At 51.1% G+C, this 18,046-nt stretch overlaps 1 protein-coding gene across 1 annotated transcript in view; it reads right to left on the bottom strand.

Moving 5' to 3' along the window:
* The window catches only part of FCGBP (Fc gamma binding protein), a 41,466-nt gene extending 27,665 nt beyond the window's left edge, over positions 1 to 13,801 (bottom strand). The window contains exons 1-5 of the mRNA XM_070397936.1: positions 13,745 to 13,801; positions 11,237 to 12,484; positions 9,125 to 9,474; positions 3,451 to 4,021; positions 894 to 1,498 (exon numbers count right to left, since the gene is read on the bottom strand). Coding sequence (XP_070254037.1) covers positions 894 to 1,498; positions 3,451 to 4,021; positions 9,125 to 9,474; positions 11,237 to 12,484; positions 13,745 to 13,799 — 2,829 coding nt within the window. The 5' untranslated portion in view covers positions 13,800 to 13,801. The remainder of the gene's footprint in view (positions 1 to 893; positions 1,499 to 3,450; positions 4,022 to 9,124; positions 9,475 to 11,236; positions 12,485 to 13,744) is intronic.
* Positions 13,802 to 18,046: the final 4,245 nt, after the last annotated feature.

The raw sequence follows: 18,046 nt of genomic DNA, 5'->3' as shown, positions 1-18,046 counted from the left end.
CATTTAACACATAGAAGTAAGAATATATGTTGGCTATTATTATCCAAGCCTCCGCTTAAATGTCTTTTCAGAGAGGTGAGAACATGAAGACTGGCATTTATGTCCTCTGCTTATCAAGGGGCTTCTCCATGTCAAACACTAGGCTTTGTGGGCAGAATTTCCTTTACTCCAACAGCGTTGGGTTTACAGGATTAAGAGTTAAGGCCTGTAACGTGCTTGGCACAGTGCCTGGCACATGGAAAATTCCCTTGGTTTTCCATTTCCCAGTCATCTTCCTCCTGAAAGCCTGGGCCACTGCCCCAACCTCCCCAATAATAATTATCAACTTGTTGTTGTGAATCTTACAACAACCCCACCTCCCGATTTTTATCTTTTTTTAAAAGAGTAAAGCAGTGGCTCTTGACTGCTGCTGGGCGGTGGGCCCCCTGAGAGCCCTCTGCCCAGAAGCACGCTGCTCTCTGCGCTCCCCCCTCACCCTCCCCCCCAACACACACACCTCTAGTTCCCGACCTTTTAACAGGTCGCCTTACCCTCTGAAAATCAACCATAAAATGCACAAATCTATAACTTTGGAGGGTTCACATCGACACAATATTAAGTTAACATTTACTGAACATCTGCCGGGCCTCAAGGGTCTTTTAAACACTCTACTAATATTAACCGGGCAAATTCTCACAACCACCTTGTGAAGCGGTTTCTACTCAGGCACCTTCTTACTATCTCATTTAACAGAGGCCGGGAGAGCCAAAGTCACACAGTCAAGGACAGGCAGCAGCGCCTGCTTGGGACCCTGGTTTCCTCACTGCCCACAGGCCTCCTAACAGCCCCTCCCACTCTTGGGGAGAAATGCCGGCCCCTCCTCCTCCGCTGGACCCCGGTTGCTTGGTGCTCACCAGCACTTGCCCGGGATGCTCCCGGCGCACCGCCACCTTCACGCCGCGGGCCTCCAGGCGCACGGCACGCGTGTAGCTAACGGTCTGGCTACCCCGGTGCTCATTTTCCACCAGCACCCGAAAGGCGGGCAGGGCCGCGTTCTGGCCGCACGAGCCGGCCAGCAGGTAGGTGCAGGTGCCCATGAAGTCGAAGCGCCGGCCATCGAAGCTCACGTAGTGCGGGTCCCCGGACGCCTGGCAACTCCCGAAGCGGTCGGGATAGCAGCCCAGGAGGCCGTTCTGGACGCGGCAGCGCTCGCCGGCTGGACAGCCCTGCGTGTCGCTGCAGCTCACCTCCTGGGTGGCGCCGTTGCAGGTGCAGCGCCGCCTGCACCGCTCGTCCGCCCACACCTGCTGGCCCGGAGCCAGCGGGCGGCCCTCGTAGATGCAGCCGCAGGACGAGGCCGCCACGCACGCGCCGCCGCTGGCCACGAAGCCCGGGAGGCACGCGCAGCCCTCCACGCACGGGCGCCCGGAGCAGTTGGCTGGAGCAGCAGTCGGGTTGCAGGAGGCGGGACAGGCGGGGCCACAGAGCTCATAGCGACTGTTGGCAGGGCAGGACAGGGCTGCGGGGAGACAGGGATAAGGGGTCAGGCCAACGCAGGGGGGCCCTCGAGGGACTCTCAGCGGGGAAAGTGCCAGGACTTCCCTCCCCAAAGAACCCTGATCCTCCCCCAGCGCTCCCCACCCTTCAGGCGCTCAGGCCTCAAACCTCAGAGTCAGAGTTGACCCCTGCTCCCTTCTTTCCCTGGACAACCAACCTGTCAGTAAATCCTGGGAGCTCCATATTCAAAGTCTACCCAGAATCCACCCCCTTCTCCTATCATCACCGTTCCCGCCCGCGCCCCCCCCCCCCCATCCACTCCAGCAGCCTCCTCCCTGCGCCCCTCTGCCCCCTCACTCGCAGCCATGGGGACCCTGTGAACACCTGAGTCAGATGACATCCGTCTCCTGCTCAGAGCCCATTTGTGGCTCTATCTTGTTCAGAGTGAAGGCCAGAGTCCTCCTGGTGGCCCAGGAGGCCCCACACTGTCTGCCCTCATCACCTCTCCTCCTCTCCTCTCATTCTCTCTCTGGCTCACTCTGCCCTGGCCACAGGGGCCTCCTCACGGGTCCTCGCACTCTCGGCTCAGGCCCCTATGCCTGTGTTGGACTTCCCTCCGAAGGCAGTACAGCTTATTAAGAGAAGGCTACTGAAGCCCAGATGGGCTGGGTTCAAATCCTGGCTCTCCCTTCTTAGCTGTGTGGTCATGAGCAAATGATTCCAACTGCCCTGTGTCTCAGTTTCCCCCTCAGTAAAATGGGATAATAATAGTACTGACCTCACAGGTTGTTGTGAGGAGTACAGAGTTTGTCTGTGTAGCATCATTGGTATTACTGAGCTGACTCTGTTGCCTTATCCTTAGTCTCTGCCCCTGTGTCACCTCCTCAGAAAGGCGTTCCCTAAGCACCTTCTTCATGATCCTCACATTTGCTCTTATTACATAAACTTTATTTCTTTTGCTCTCTGGAGATATTCCACAGTTTATTGCTTAGTGGCTGTCTTCCTGATAGGACATAAGTTCTGTGAGAGTGGGGACCAGGTCTGCCCAACCACAGCTGAATCCTCAGCACCAAGGACAGGGCCTGGCCCAGTGGATGAGTGAACTCCCTGGTTCCTCTTCTGCACTAGGCATTAGGGAACTCTGCAGAGGGGAGTGAGAACTGGGCAGCGAGGACACAACAATGACCAAGACAAACCCAAATGGCCTCAGTATCTACTCCAGACTTACTCCCCCTCAAGCCTTGGGCCTGGGCCCGGATGCCTCTTCCTCCCTTCCTTCTAGCCTTTCTGCCCCCTGAACATTTCTCTGAGAACCTCACAGGGGCAGGAGCAGGTGGGTGAACATCACCAGCTCGGAGATGGGGACAGATAAGGACTTGGGGAATGCTTGTTGAATGAATGAATAAATGAGTGAAAGAATGATTAAGGGGATGGACACCTGGCTGAGGAGCTTGGTATTTATCCAGAGGACATTGGGGAGTCATGGAAGGGCTATAGAGAAGTGTTCACATTTCTGCTTTGAGGATGACCTCTCATGCCAAGCTTAGCATGTGCTCTTCCTTCAGCCTGCAACTCCCTTCCTGCTCCCCTTTTCCTATCTGGTTCCTAGTCTTCCTATGGGTTGTTGATTGGGTGTCCTTTTCTCTAATAAATCCTCCTTACTCCCCCAGACTGAGTCTGAAAACCGCTCTAGTCTCCCATTGACCCCTTGGACTTCCCCATGCTTCCCCTGACCGCTCTGTCTATGCCTCCACCAATCTAGCCATGACCATTCTGGACTGTCACTGTCAAGTGATATGTCTGCCCCAACCTTAGGCTCACTGTGGGCACAGCCTGGCCATCTTGGCCATCTCCATGTCCCTGCCATGACCCAGCTCCAGGCTGAACCACACTAAGTGTTCAGATGTTGAGCAGATGCAAGGGGTCCCCTGCCTCTCTCCACGTGTTCCCAGCCCCCACCAGGACGTCACTCACGGCAGTTGGCTGGTGACCTCCAGTCCTTGATAGAGATGCCGAGCTCCAGACAGGCCTGGGCGTAGACACTGAGGCCACGGCACAGGCTGGAGCGGTCCCCATTGAGCACACACAGGTCGTATACACACTCCTTCAGGAAGGGCCAGGGGCTCAGGGTATCATGGCAGGCGGCAAAGGGGCCATTAGGCTTGGTCAGCATGCCGCAGAGACGGTCGCCTTCATAGTGCTGGGCCTGGCCTGGGGTGCAGGAGGGACAGTTGTCTTGGCAGCTGTCCTCACACAAGAAGTCCCCATCATCCAGCTTCCAGCTATTGGCAAACTCCACAACGTTGGGAGCCTGCTCCCCGTCAGGTGTGAGGAAGTCGTCAGTGGCATCGCCGTTGTAGTTGCCACACAGCCCGTACACCTGGCCTTGGAAGCGTGTGGGCAAGCTCAGTGCCAGCTGGCAGTCCCAGTCGTAGGAGACCACCAGCCCGAAGTCCAGCTCCACTATGGCCCGCCTCCCACTCTGGTACACACGAAGGCTACCCTCAGCCAGGGAAGCAGGCAGGCGAGAGCGCTGGTTGTCAATCTGCAGAAGGATGAGAAGGGAGGGGAGTGGTCACATCTCATGTGGTCCAGCCTTCAGACCCTCATCTCCTCCTACTTGCTTCCCTGCTCCAGCTGCAGTGGGATTCCTCCCTCCTATTACTGCCACCAATCAAGCTTCAGGATCTTTGCTGTTACTATCCCTGTGGAATGAAATGTTCTTCCCCTAGATCAGCGGTTCTCAACCTGTAGGTCGCCAACCTGTGGGTCACGACCCCTTTGAGGGTCAAATGACCCTTTCACAGGGGTCACCTAAGACCATCGGAAAACACATATATAATTACATATTGTTTTTGTGATTAATCATTATGCTTTATGTTCAATTTGTAACAATGAAAATACATCCTGTATATCATATAATTTACATTATGATTCATAACAGTAGCAAAATTACAGTTATGAAGTAGCAACGAAAATAATTTTATGGTTGGGCGTCACCACCCATATGAGGAACTGTATTAAAGGGTCGCAGCATTAGGAAGATTGAGAACCACTGCCCTGGATGCACACATAGCTCACTTCCTGACCTCTTACAAAAGCTTTCCTCAAATGTTACCATCTCAACGAGGCCATCCTTGACCATCCTATTTTATATGACAACTCTTTCCTGCTCTATTTGGTTCTCATAGTTTCTAACCTTCTAATATATCATTTGCACGTATCATCTGTCTAACTCCATAGACTGCCAGGGATCCACAAAGATAGGGATCTTTGTCTGCTTTGATCCCTACTTCATTCCCAGTGCCTAGAACAGTGCCTGGTAGAACAACAGGCACTCAGTGAGTGAATGAGGGCACTGCTGTGTCAAATAAACACTCACTGGGCACTCACTCTGCCTAGCCTGAGCTGGGAAATATGGAGATCCAGCGATGGCCAAGACAACTGGCCCTACTCTCATGGGGCTCCCAGTCCAATGGTGAAGACAGACATTTCACTAGAAAGGTCAGAATGGGCAGGGCTGGGGTGGAGGCACAGGAGGCTGTGGGAACCTTTTGGGCCAGACCCAAACTTGCAGGTCAGTGGCAGCTGAGCTGAGTTGTAAAAGATTAGTAAGAGAGAGCCATGAAAATAGGGACTAGGAAGAGTATTCCTTTGCAAACGTCCCAGTGGAGAGAGTCTGCCAGAAGATAAGGAATATGTCCCTCTGTCCCTTGGACCCATTTCCTCTTCCTGAGTATCTTTCTTATGCTTTCTCCACATATTCTCATCTTAGACAAGAGTATGGGGTATAAGAATGGAGTAACAGGCAGAAGGAACAGCATGAGTGGCGGTCTGAAGATAGAATAACTCATTCATTCATTCATTCATTCATTCAATCAGCAAAGCCTCCAAGGGCCCTACTGTGTATCTAGGTCTGTGCGAGGCAGTGCTGTGCACATAGCAGTGACTGAGACAGCCTGGGGCCCCACACTTATAGACTCTCAATCCAGGGATCACTGTTCAAATCTATTGCTCTGCAAGAGCAGTGATCTCCATTTTTAAATAATACAAGTAATATTTGTTCATTACAGAAAACTTCCAAAATGTGTATGAGCAAAACAGAAAAGACAAATCACCCATATTGCCGCACACACACACACACACACACACACAGCATTTATAAATCCTGAAATATTTTTGTCTTCTACCTTTAAATACATTTATATTTTTCTAAAAACAATGAGACCATGCTAATGTCACCATTTCATGAACTCCTTTGTTCTCCTAACATCTTGTGGACATCCTGCCATGATTCAACCAAGAGCTTTACACTTGTGTCAGGTCACTGACAAAAGCAATGGACCCTCTTCCATGTGCAAAATTCTGCACATAATTTCAAGGGATTTGAAGCCCCCCTTAGTTTGTGCTCAATCCCCCTAGATCTCAAGAACACCAACTTTAATCCACCTGGCTGTTAATCTCACAGATCCACCTGTACATTCATAAAATTAGGGAGGTCTGAGAATATTCACTGCAGTACCATTTTCCATTAAGAGCAAAGTGTCCATCCTTGGGAGACTGAGTTCAATGAACTATGATGCACCCATGCGATGGAGAAGGGTGCAGCTGTAAGAAAGAAGGGAAGGCTCTGTAACCATCGATATGGAAACAGAATGAATGGTTCAGTGCAAAAAGCGAAGTGCAGAACAGAGCACACAGTACAGCACACTTTTCTAAGACAGGGGAGAGGTAAGAATATATGCTTATGGTTGTTTGTATTGGCATAAAGAAACCCTAGACGGACACCCAAGGAATGAGTAAAGTCATTACCTGTGGGGAGTGGGAGAAGATCAGATGACGATAGGCTGAAAGCAAGACCTCTCACAACATGCTCTTTCTTTGTGTTGAGCTATGTGAAGGCTTTATCTATTAAAAAATTAATTGCAGTAACATGGGAGAACTTCAAAATTATTATGCTGAGCAAATGAAGCCTTACACAAAAGGCTCCTGAGACTGGATGATTCCATTACTATGAAGTTCTTGAACAGACAAAACTAATCCGTGGAGGAAAAAAATCAAAACTGTGATTGCATCGAGGGTGGGTTGGGATTTGTCTGGGAAAGGGCATAAGGAAATGTACCAGAGTGATGAACATATCCTGTATCTTAATACAGGTTTGGGTTGCACATTTGCCAAAACTCAGTGAACTGTACACTTAAAATGTGTGGCTTTTATTATGTATAAATTTAATTTCAAAAGTAAGCAATAAGAAGTGTAAAAATAATGTATTCAAGTTAAGATATGGATGTTGAAGTCTTTAGGGGTGAAATATACTGGTGTCTGGAACTTACTTTGAAATGCATAAAAAATAAGATGGAGTGTTGAATGGGCAAAGATGAGCAGATGATACATGTGTGATAAATCAGGAAGAGTAAAATATTTAGAATCTAGATTGGGGTGGGGAACCTTTTTTCTGCCAAGGGCCATTTAGAAATGTATAACATCACTAGAGGCCCAGTGCATGAAAATTCATGCACTGGAGGAGTGGGGTGGGGGGGAGTCCCTCAGCCCAGCCTGCACCCTCTCACAGTCCAGGAGCCCTCAGGGGTGGAAGGCTACCCAGCAATCAGGGGAAGGCGACGCCCCATCACACCTCTGCTGCTGCCACTGCTGGCAGTGCAAGCCTTGGCTGGCCCTGGTTACCTGGGCCTTGGGAGACCCTGGGTGGCTGGGCAGCCACCATCCAAGGCTTACCTGCACCTCGGGCTGGCCCTGGGTGGCTGGGGGGCTGAAGGGACTGGGCACCACCATCTTGTGGCTGTGGGCACTGCCATCTTTGAGGGTGGGGCAGTCAATTAGCATATTCCCTCCTTATTGGCTGTGGGCACCACCATCTTTGCAATGGTGTGAGGGTCAATTAGCATATTCCCTATTTATTGGATAGGATTCTTGAGCCATACAAAATCATCAACTTAAAAATTAGCCTGCTATATTTGGCCAAACATTTAATTAACTCACCCCTAATGCCTTGGCAGGGCCAGACCAAATGATTTCAGGGGCCTTCTATGGCCCACAAACCAGTCGTTCCCCAACCCTGATCTAGATGATTGGCATACGAGTGTTCACTGCACAGTGATTTTAACTTTTCAGATGTTTGAACATTTTCATAATAACATGGTGGAGAAAAATGAATAATTGCTGTAGGCTGTTATTGTATTGACTGAGTAGTAATCCATTTACCAGAGGCAAAAGGACTAGAGATTAAGAATATGGATGTATGTGCTAGCCTACCTGTATTCCCAGCTCCATCTCCTATAGCTCTAAGATCATTGGAAGTCACTCATATCTCTGGACCCCAGTTTCCTCATCTATACTAATAAAAGGATAACATACTAATTAGACCAGATGTCTTCCAGATGTCCTTCTGGACATCCTTTCAGACAAAGCCACAGTGGCTTCAAGGGCCAAGGGCTTGCAGCCACAGTGGCTGTGAGGACCAGTCCAGCGCTGTGGTCCCTTTTGCAGAGGCTGCAGGAGAAGGTGCCGCAGGAGAAAGCAGAAGGGAGAAGACCGGTGCCACGGGAGAAGGGAGAAGGTGGCAGTTAGAGGGTCAGGTTGGCAGGGGAGAGCAGTTAGGGTGATCAGGCCAGGAGGGGAGAGCAGTTAGGCAGTTAGAGCAATCAGGCCAGGAGGGGAGAGCAGTTAGGCAGTTAGGGGAATCAGGCTGGCAGGGGAGAACAGTTAGGCAGTTAGGGGGATCAGGCCAGGAGGGGAGAGCAGTTAGGCAGTTAGGGGGATCAGGCTGGCAGGGGAGAACAGTTAGGCAGTTAGGGGGATCAGGCCAGGAGGGGAGAGCAGTTAGGCAGTTAGGGGGATCAGGCTGGCAGGGGAGAACAGTTAAGCAGTTAGGGGGATCAGGCCAGGAGGGGAGAGCAGTTAGGCAGTTAGGGGGATCAGGCCAGGAGGGGAGAGCAGTTAGGCAGTTAGGGCGATCAGGCCAGGAGGGGAGAGCAGTTAGGCAGTTAGGGGGATCAGGCCGGCAGGGGAGAACAGATAGGGGCATCAGGCGGGCAGGCAGGTGAACGGTTAAGAGCCAGTAGTTCTGGATTGTGAGAGGGATCCCAGATTGGAGAGGGTGCAGGCCGGGCTGAGGGACCCCCACAGTCCCCCCCATGCACAAATTTCATGCACCAGTCCTCTAGTTGATAATAATAATAATGCCTATCCTGAAAATTTCTGTGAATATTAAGTGCATTAAAATCTGGAAAATGCTAAGAAATAAATCTGGCACATAGTGCTCACTAAAGTTAGTGTTTGGTCACTTAAGAAATTCCCCATTTGGGGACATTTTGTTTTCTTTTTCCCTACCATTATTGTTGTTGTTGTTGTTATTTGCTATTACAAACCACATTGGCATAAACTTTTTTCCCTAGCCATATCTCTGAGCATCCTTAAAACTTTTAGAAGTACAATTGCTGGACAAAAGGGGTTTAAGATTCTGCCACGGATTTTCAAATCCCTCCTTCCCAACCCCCACATCCTGGGTCCACTTCTTATACCCTCCACTCTTGGCAAAGGGCTCAGATTGGGGGGCGCCGACACCCAGGCTTTGCCTCCTCCTTCTAACTGATGGGCATTATAACCCTGAAGACACAGGATTCCTTACCCGGGCGAAACCAACTTCCCCGCGGGCCAGCGACACAGAGTGGCTGTAGGCGTGCACGGTGACGAAACCCACATAGGAGACTCTGCGGCTGCCACGGTGCTCGTTCTTGGCCTCCACGCTGAAGGCTGGCAGTGTCTGGTCCTCGCTGTTCAGCTCCACCATCGTGTACGAGCACGTGCCCATCATGTCGTAGCGACGGCCATCGAAGGTGGTGTAATGGGGGTCACCCTGGGCTCGGCAGACGGCCACGGAGCCTGGCATGCACTTGGCATGCCCATCCACCACCTGGCAGATCTGCGAGGGAGGGCACTGCACACCTTCGCAGGAGGGCTTCTCCGCAGACAATAGGGCTGGGGTGGGAGGAGGGGCGGTGAGGGAGAAGTTAGGAAATGTCCACGTGGGTGGGAATCCTGGAGCAATCCCGCTGCAGGGAGTTTAGGCAATGTGCTCACAACTACCCATTTCCGAAGCGGGGAAACTGAGGTCTGGAATCTCACAGGGAGAGAGCTGCTCGGGCCTAACCCAAGCCCAGGTCCCCCGATTCCCCAGTAAAACAGCTCAGCCCAGAAGGACTGGAAGGTAGTGGAAAAGGACCGGCAGGAACAGCCATGGCACACCTAACTTGTTAATTTCCTCCTCTCCCCTACCTTCTCACTCAGGGCAAAATGCTAAGGCAGAAGATGGAAGACAGAGACTGTTCAACAGAAAGGAAATGACAGTGGAGTCAGGCCGCCCAGGTTAGAATCCCAGCTCAACCAATTAGCTGTGTGACACTGGACAGGAATGTTCAACTCTCTGCCTCAGTTTCCTCACTGGTGACACTGATGACAATGACACCTTCTTCACAGGGGTTTTTGGGGAGGGGGTGCTGCCAGGTTTAAATAAGCTGAAACTAAGTAGGGCTGGGAACTGCCCCAGGTGTTATAATTAATCACCTACCCCCTCGCCATTCTACTACTGAAGCCCAAAGTGGCCCTTTGAAATTGAGTGGTTTTATGCCATGGAGGGGTGGAGGGAGGGGCATTTTTGCCAGTATTGGAAACCCTAGTGTCTAGGTCCTAGCTTAAGGGGTAGGGGGTCCAAATAAGGAGAAACAGTTTCTCCTCCTCTGCTTCCTAGTCTTCAGAAGCTCTTGCCTTCTATCTACTCATAATCACAGCTTACCCTTCCGTAGCCCTACTCACTTGCCAGGTACCCCCAAAGTGCTTTACAAATGTTTACTCATTACACCTGTGGAGGGGGTACTGTTATTATCCCCATTTTACAGAAATGGAAACTGAGGCCCCCAGAGATGAAGTCATATGTCCCAGGTCACACAAGCAGAGGTGGTATTTGAACCCCAGAAGCCTGGCTCTCCCATCTGTGCCATCAAGCGCTGCCCTGCCTGGAAGCAGCTTCTCAAAGTGCTGAGCCTGAGGTTGCATATAGGGCCAGGTCCTAGAGATGAACTACGTTAACGCGCGAGGCACCTGGTATATTGAGAGAGAAATACCCTGGCATGGGAGGCATCATTATTATTATACTTTTAGGCCTCCTGAGTTTGGGCATAAACATTCCAAAGCAGGTGTGGGAGAGTATCCGTTAGCAACTGGTATAGTTGTGTATCAGTTGCTAAAATGTAAAAATATTTATAAACAAGTTGGTAAAAAGCTGCTAACCCGTCCCTGTCCCCCCCCCCCCCAAATAGTCCTCTCTCTCACACATTGGCTCTCCCCTAAGACCCCTTCCCCAACTTCTCCCCAAAAGCAACAGACCAAGGGCTAATGCCAGATAGCATGGGGGCTTCTAAGACCCTGCTTCATGCGCTGGTATCTCTTCTGACTGGTTGGGACCCTGGACCACACCTGGTGCTAAACATTTAGAGTAGAGTATTGCTTGGCGAGGGGGTATGGAGAGGGGCTGGGAAGCCTTAAGGAAAGGAAGGATGACAGAGAGGATGGAGGTGTGTGTGTGTGTGTGTGTGTGTGTGTGTGTGTGTGTGTGTGTATGGCAGGGGGAACAGCCCAGCTGAGCCAGGAAGCCACAGGAGAGCAGGTGGGTAAGAAAAGGGGAAAGTCAAGAGAGACCACAAAGGGGACACCTGGTGGGCAGGTGTCATTTCCCATCACTCACTCTGGCCGCAGGCAGCTGTTGTCCCGTAGCCCCCAGATTGGGTCAGCCAAAAGGTGAGCAGCCCGAAGCTGTTATTGGCCATGGTCATGTGGATCATGTTAGTACTGTTGAGGTCCACTTCAGCATACGAGAACTCACTGCCTGGAACAGTCACCCAGGTGAGCCTGGTCCCCAGCCCGTGTCCATCAATGGTCAGCTTGTCAGCAGCCTTCGTCTGTGCCACCACTAGGGCCACACCCTTAGAGCCTGGGAAGTTATTGACCACATAGGCAGGACAGTAGGCCTCCACATCTGGGATCAGGACCAAGTAGGGGTCATAGGTCACTCTGTCCCTTGTGCCACCCGTGCCAAACAACAGGACTTGGATGCCCACATCTGCAGACAGGAAGAGTGGCCAGGATGGCCGGACCTCAAACTCAATCACGTCACCCTCCTGGAGTCCCCTGGAGCCGATGATGTTCCCGTGGTTGTAGGTCAGCTTCGTGGGCTGGCTGGCCACGGCATAGACCACATCGAAGCGGGTCTGGGAGGCCAGAGGGGGCACCACATAGTGGGTGCCCCAGGCAGACGTGGGTAACAGCTGCTCCACCACATGGTTGCAGCTTGTGTGTTTCTGGGCACAGCTGTGGCCAGAGAGGACAACCACAGGACTACTGGCTGTGACCTTTGACCCTGAGAGATCAGCCGTGCTCTGTACCTGGGCCACTTGGTAGGGCTTGAGAGTCACAGTTAGGACACTGCCCCCTGGGTAGAAGTTGCCCTGGAATGTCACTGCCGCCTTCAGCTGCACGCTGATCGAGGCACCCTTTGCACCAGCCACCACAGCAAACTCCTTGACATTCTTAGCCGAGGCGCTAGGGGGTGTGAACACAAAGTACTTTGTTCCCAGGGTGCTGACAGGCCGCAGCAGTGTCAGATCCTCTGTGTTGGGCTTAGTGTTTATGGCCTGCACAGAGATGTTGCGATCAGAGCGGACCAATACCGCGTGCTGGAAGATATTGCTGCCGATCATCTCAGCCTTGGTGCCGATGTTGACCATGACCGACTGCCCAGGCTTCACTGGTACATTCTGCGAGGTGCCATCTGCCTGGCTGAGGATGGTAACTGAAGCAGAGCTGTCCGACAGACTGGTGATGAGGAGGTAGAGATTGCCCTTGACATACCCGGGCTGGTAGTTCTGTAGGAAGGCTGTGAGGAATTCCTCCCCTTCAGCATTGCTGGGGTCCACTGAGGCCTCCTGGGTCAACCCTGGGGTGAGAAAATGCACTCATGGGTCTATTTATCCATCAGAGAAGTAACTCCTTGCCCTGTACCTGGATAACCTGTCAAATATTAACTCTGGCTTTTCTCCCTCTTTTCTCTTTCCTTTCTCCTTTTTCTTGCAGCATTTACCTACCAGCCTTTCTGACTTTGTCTTCCAAAAACCTGAATGCTTTGGACAGAGAACTTAAATTCAAGTGTGAAGCAAGTAATGTAAATATGGGAAACAGTTTGGGTGGCAATTGTGCAAATGGAGCATTCAGACACATCAAAAGTGGGGTGTTGCTACTAGCTTTAGCCTGTTGTTATTTTGACAGCTTATCGACTCTTTTTTCCTTTTTTATGCCAGATTTTACCTTTTTGTGTGTGTGTGTGAGAAACTGGCTGTCTGAATTTCCATGTGAAATCTCCAACCCAAAATTGTTTTAAGCTCTATGGGCTGGATTCAGTTGCCAGTTTGTGATAATAGAACTGGAGGTGGGGTGGGGAGTGTGAAGTGGGTAAAGGGAAGAAAGGAGTTATGGAATGTGAGCAAAATGTCTCCAAGAAATAGAGAGCAGTTTGGACTTTTCAACACCCCCAAATGGAAAGAGATGCTCCAGAAGAGAGAGGAAGGGGGAAAGGGAAGAGGGAGAGAGAGATAGAGAGAAAGAGAGAGAGAGAGAGAGAGAGAGAGAGAGAGAGAGAAGGAGAGCGGAGAGGAGAGGAGAGGGAGAGAAAGAAGAGTCTATGGGGTCTTGGAGAGAGTGTGGGAGTTATAGAAGAAGTGCCTGGTGAACAAGGTGGGCCTTGAAGGGTATCCTAGTGTCCATGGGGCCAAGGAATCAGGTGTCCCATCTTGGTGTCCCATCCTTCCCCCAGTCCTTTGGTTTACTTAAGACTCTAGTCCTGGACATGACCCTGGAGAACTGGGCACCAAGTCCACCAAGAATGACTTTAGTGAAATTCTCCATTAACTCAGCAGAATGATTGTTAGGGTCTAAACTTTGCTTGAGTTGCAGAAAATCAAGGGAGTGGTTGTTCTTGCATCTTGAATTGGGGACTAAGGTGTTCACCTCAATTCTACCACACTTCTCTGCAGAGCCCAAGGGCCCTCTCTCCCATTGCAGCTAGCATAGGGTGACGTTGGGAGATGGGTTTGTGGAGGGGACACAAATGGAGGGTGCTGACCCAGGCAGGCAGAGTCAAGAACAAGAACAGGGATCAAGACTGGAACAAGAACAGGGATGGGATCTTGGCCTTACTTACCCCACAGAAGGGTTGCTCCAGCCCAGAGTGTCCACCAGCTCCACAGGAAGCCCATGTCTGCAGTGGGGAAATAGAGGGGGGTCATAGGAAGCTGATCTGCCCCTCCTGAGAGACCATCTCAGAAACAATAGAAGGGCCCAGTCTCAGGACAATGGCCACCTGGACAGCAGGAAGGCTTGAGTGGGCTGGATCCAAGGGTCAGTGTGTATAGGGTAGTTGGATGTCCAGTTGGTCTGGGGATGGGGTGGGGAGGGCAGGACAGGGGCAAGGATAGGGAGTTGGGTGTCCATTGGGTCTGGGGATGGGGTGGGGAAGCCTGGAGTCAGGAGCAAGAGTAGGAGACCTGATGTCCTATTTCCAAAGGAGACCCAGCCTCTCTTACCTGCAGGTCCCTGGAGCTTCAGGGTTAGCCCCTGGGCTGGGCTATATAATGGAGTTCCTGGGCTCCTCAGGCCACACCCTGGGCCACCTGCCAGGCAAATGGTTCCAACTTCCGGGAGGAGGCTCCTGATCCCAGAGCCAGGTGGAATGGGGATCCTGAAGGCCTGTGAAGGGTGGAGGGCAAGCCTGGATGCCTGGGCCTGAGGATATGAGAACAGCTGGTGGCTGTGCCCTGAGAGCCTGCTGGGAAATTCAGTCCTAGAAGGGTGGTGGTCCTGAGGGAAACAGCTGGGGAGCAGGGTGCTCAGACCCTAGGTCCCCGGGGGGTTGAGATCTGGGTGGAAGATGGTATTTGATCTTGTTTGCTGACCAGAAGCTGCCTGCAGATTTTTCCTTTGGCTTCTGCCAGGTATAACAGCAAAGGACCTGCATCCGGGTTCTGGCTGCTCCCCAATTCCTATTAGCTGATCTCTGGTCCCCAGCCACCCACATGCTGTTTCCAGGCACCACTACGGGAGTGTGTGTGATGGGGAGGTATCTGAACACCTTACTCAGGCCTGTGCAGTGAGACACAATACCTCCACCCCCAGTCCAAGAGCCTCCTATGAAATGGGAACTTCAAAACTAACCTCACTGGGATTATTTATCTCCCAGAGGGAGCTCTGCAAACTCTCAAAGACTGTAGGTGGGTGGCAGGCATCTCTGTGTGGCAACTGGGGGCTGGAGCTGTGTGCAAAGAGAGACAGAGGCCTCTGTTTCCTGGTTCCACACAGACACCAGGTTCCACTTCCCGGAGAATTCTTTGTTTTCTGGCCCTGAAAAGGGGCTGATTGAACAGATTGTGAGCACCTCCGTCGCTCCAGAACCTGCCTGGGATGGGAGATGGGTCTAGGTCGCACACAGGAGAAGAGACCACTGAAGGGTGGTGTGGGCTTTCTCAGATGCAGTCTGTTCCTCCCGGGGCCTGGCCTGACCCATGCCCTGCTCCCGTCCGCCTGACCTAGGACTCATTGTTTGCTGGGGAGTCTCCCCTGGAAACAACAGCTGCAAAGCCTGGGTGTCCTCTCACACAACACCCAGCAGCTGCTGCCCCTAGGACTCCTCCTCTCTTATCACCAAGGCCTGGGCTTCTGTGCAGCCAGGGTGGGTGGGGCTCTGACACCCCCCACCCAGGGCAGGTTCCCAGAGGGAGAGATAAAGGCTCAGAGTCAACCAGGGACCCAAAGTCAACCAGGAAAATGAAGTGAGTAAACAGGAGACTGGATAAAAGCCAGAGCTATCAGGAAGGTGGGGGACCTACAAGGGGTGAGAGCTTTGGGGAGAGGGGTGCCTGGGTCCCTGAAGAGTCTGGGGGTGGGTAGAGGGGTCATCTGAGTTGCCAAGGGAAAAAGGGAGGGGGCTTCTGGGATTCCTACGGAGGAAGCAGCTATTGCAAACCAAGATGTCAAAATCTCCTGTGTCAGATAGTCCTCTTATAGTCTGAGACACACAGAGAAATGAGGCGGGGAGGGAGACAGACAATTAGGAAAGTCTCAGGGGTGATTCAACCGCCCCCCGCAATCTCCTCCAAGCTTGACTCCAGAAAGAAACCTTCCCCCTTCAAAATCTGCCATTGCTCTCTGCAGCCAGAGTCCCCAGAAATGGGGTGGGGTGGGAAATCTTTTATATTTTGGATTTGAAACCCCTGAGACCTTTTTGGTCTTTTCAGGGTGTGTGTGTGTGAGGGGGGGCGGGGTATAGTGTGCGGGACCCTGTGCCTTACTCCGTATTATATTTGTTCTCAGAAACCCCACTGATGGGTAACGCTAACCTGTGGGGACACTTTCTTATGGTCGGAGAAACCACCTCTATCCCACCCTGGCCGCCCTGGCAGCCCCAGCAAGGGGAGGTTGTGCATCTGAGCCTCTGACCTCTCCCTGCAAGCGGGATCTGCAGGGAGCAGATCTGCACTGGTCGCACCACCTCAGACCCTGGGACCCCCTGGCTCATCTGGGCTTTATAGCCCCAGGGCACCGCTGGAGGGAATTTACTCTCTGCAGCTAAATTCAGATTTGCCAGCAATTTCTAACTTCCTTCTTTCATGCTCTGGATTCCACAAGGGGGTCTCTCTACTCCTTTGGGGGAACTCCTCTATCTTGCCGAAGCTGCCACTAACCCCCCTAAGGCTCAACCGTGATCTTGTTCCTCTTCTGCTCAAGAACATTGCATGCTTTCCTGTCCCTGTGGATGCAAATCCACACTGTTGGCAGGAGGATCCCAAGTCCTGGTGCTCCGTTTCCTGCTCTGTCCACCTCGCCATTGCTGCGCAGTTCCTTCCTCTTGGTGCACCTTCCCCACAACCTACCTGCTGACTCTTTATCTGGAATCCAAACATCATCACTTTCTGCATGAGTCATTTGGCAAACTGAGGCTAATCTCTTTAATTCCTCTTATATGGCACTGGCTATCTGCTCCTGTACTTAATGGAAATCCCCTTGTTTTGTTTTAACTACTTGGAACTGAGAGTGCTGCTACATCTACGTTCTGTTCTATACCTCCGCACCAATCTCTCTTCCACCCACCACAATCTGACTTCCATGTGCATTAAAATTGTTTTTGCTAAAAGAATGGCCCTTGGAGCTCAGGAGAGAGAAAGACAAAGGTAATGCACTGGGGAGGAGAGGGAGAAGGGCAAGGCAAGGCGTGCTCCTGAGCGGGAGAGTGCCTTGTTCACCCTTTTAGGAAAACACCAAAACGTTTTTCAAAGTGGTTGCACCATTTTACGTTCATTCCAGCAGTGTATTAGTTGAAAGACACCCCTCCATGGGTCTCTGGCATTCCTGTGTGTTTTGCTGGGTATGCCAAGAGTGCAAGGCCCTGTCTGCCTTAACCCAGGCCATTTCCCAGGACTGTACTTGCAGTGAACAATCTTTTTTTTTTTTTTTCTGTGAACAGTTTTGAAGGATGACATAATGTCACCCTCTGGAACAAAAACCAGGCTTGCTTACTACTTGCTATAAAATAGAAGATTCCTTAAGCTCAGGATTCCTCTCCTATAATGCCAGCCACCTCAAGGATAACCATCCAGCAGGGGCCTCCATGACCCCCACGGTACTTGTGGAACAAGCCTTCTGTGAACAAGCCTCATGTTGCTTGCTGTGCAGCGAGCAGTGAAGTACTTTCTTTGTTTGGGTGTTTTGTTTTTAAAAACTGTCCTGCTAGCCTGGCCACAGTGGCTCGGTGGTTGAACATCAACCTATGAACCAGGAGGTCACTGTTCGATTCCTGGTCAGGGCTCCGTCCCCAGTGTGGGTGTGCAGGCGCCAATCAATGACTCTCTCATCATTGGTGTTTCTATCTCTCTCTCTCCCTCTCCCTTCCTCTCTGAAATCAATAAAAAATATATATTTTTAAAAACTGTCTTGCCCTCTTATTTGCCAATTGGTTCTAGCTCCCTCTCTGTACATTTGATGTGAACCCTTCCTCCTTGAACATTTCTAATGCCTGACAAAATGAAATAAAGAAAAATAAAGAAATAAAACAAAAAAAGATAAAGAAAATGTCTAATGCTTTGGCTCCCATGACATCACTTTCTTCTGGATCTTGTGTTGTTTTGTGTTTCCTATAATAACCCCTTTGACGTTGTGGTTCTCAGAATCTCTTTTTCTGCTTCTTTCTCTAATGACCTTTCTCTAGGAGATTTTTTTTTCTATGTCCACCTACGTATGCTGTCTAATAGAACTCTCTGTGATGATAAATTTCTATATTTGCTGCTGTCCAATGTGGTAGGCAATAGCTACACACTGAGCTCTTGAAATATAATGGAAAGAGCTGAATTTTCAATGTAATTTAATTTTAATTAATTTTTTTTGCAGCCAAAAAAGTAAGGGTTCATTAGTTGTGCACACCTGGAGTCACAGGTAAGCTAGTCAAAGACTTGGT

Source organism: Myotis yumanensis, unplaced genomic scaffold, assembly GCF_028538775.1.
Source record: "Myotis yumanensis isolate MYYU_CA2020_CCGP unplaced genomic scaffold, mMyoYum1.0.hap1 SCAF_18, whole genome shotgun sequence".
Lineage (NCBI taxonomy): Eukaryota > Metazoa > Chordata > Mammalia > Chiroptera > Vespertilionidae > Myotis > Myotis yumanensis.
This window is presented reverse-complemented; position numbering and strand designations above follow the sequence as displayed.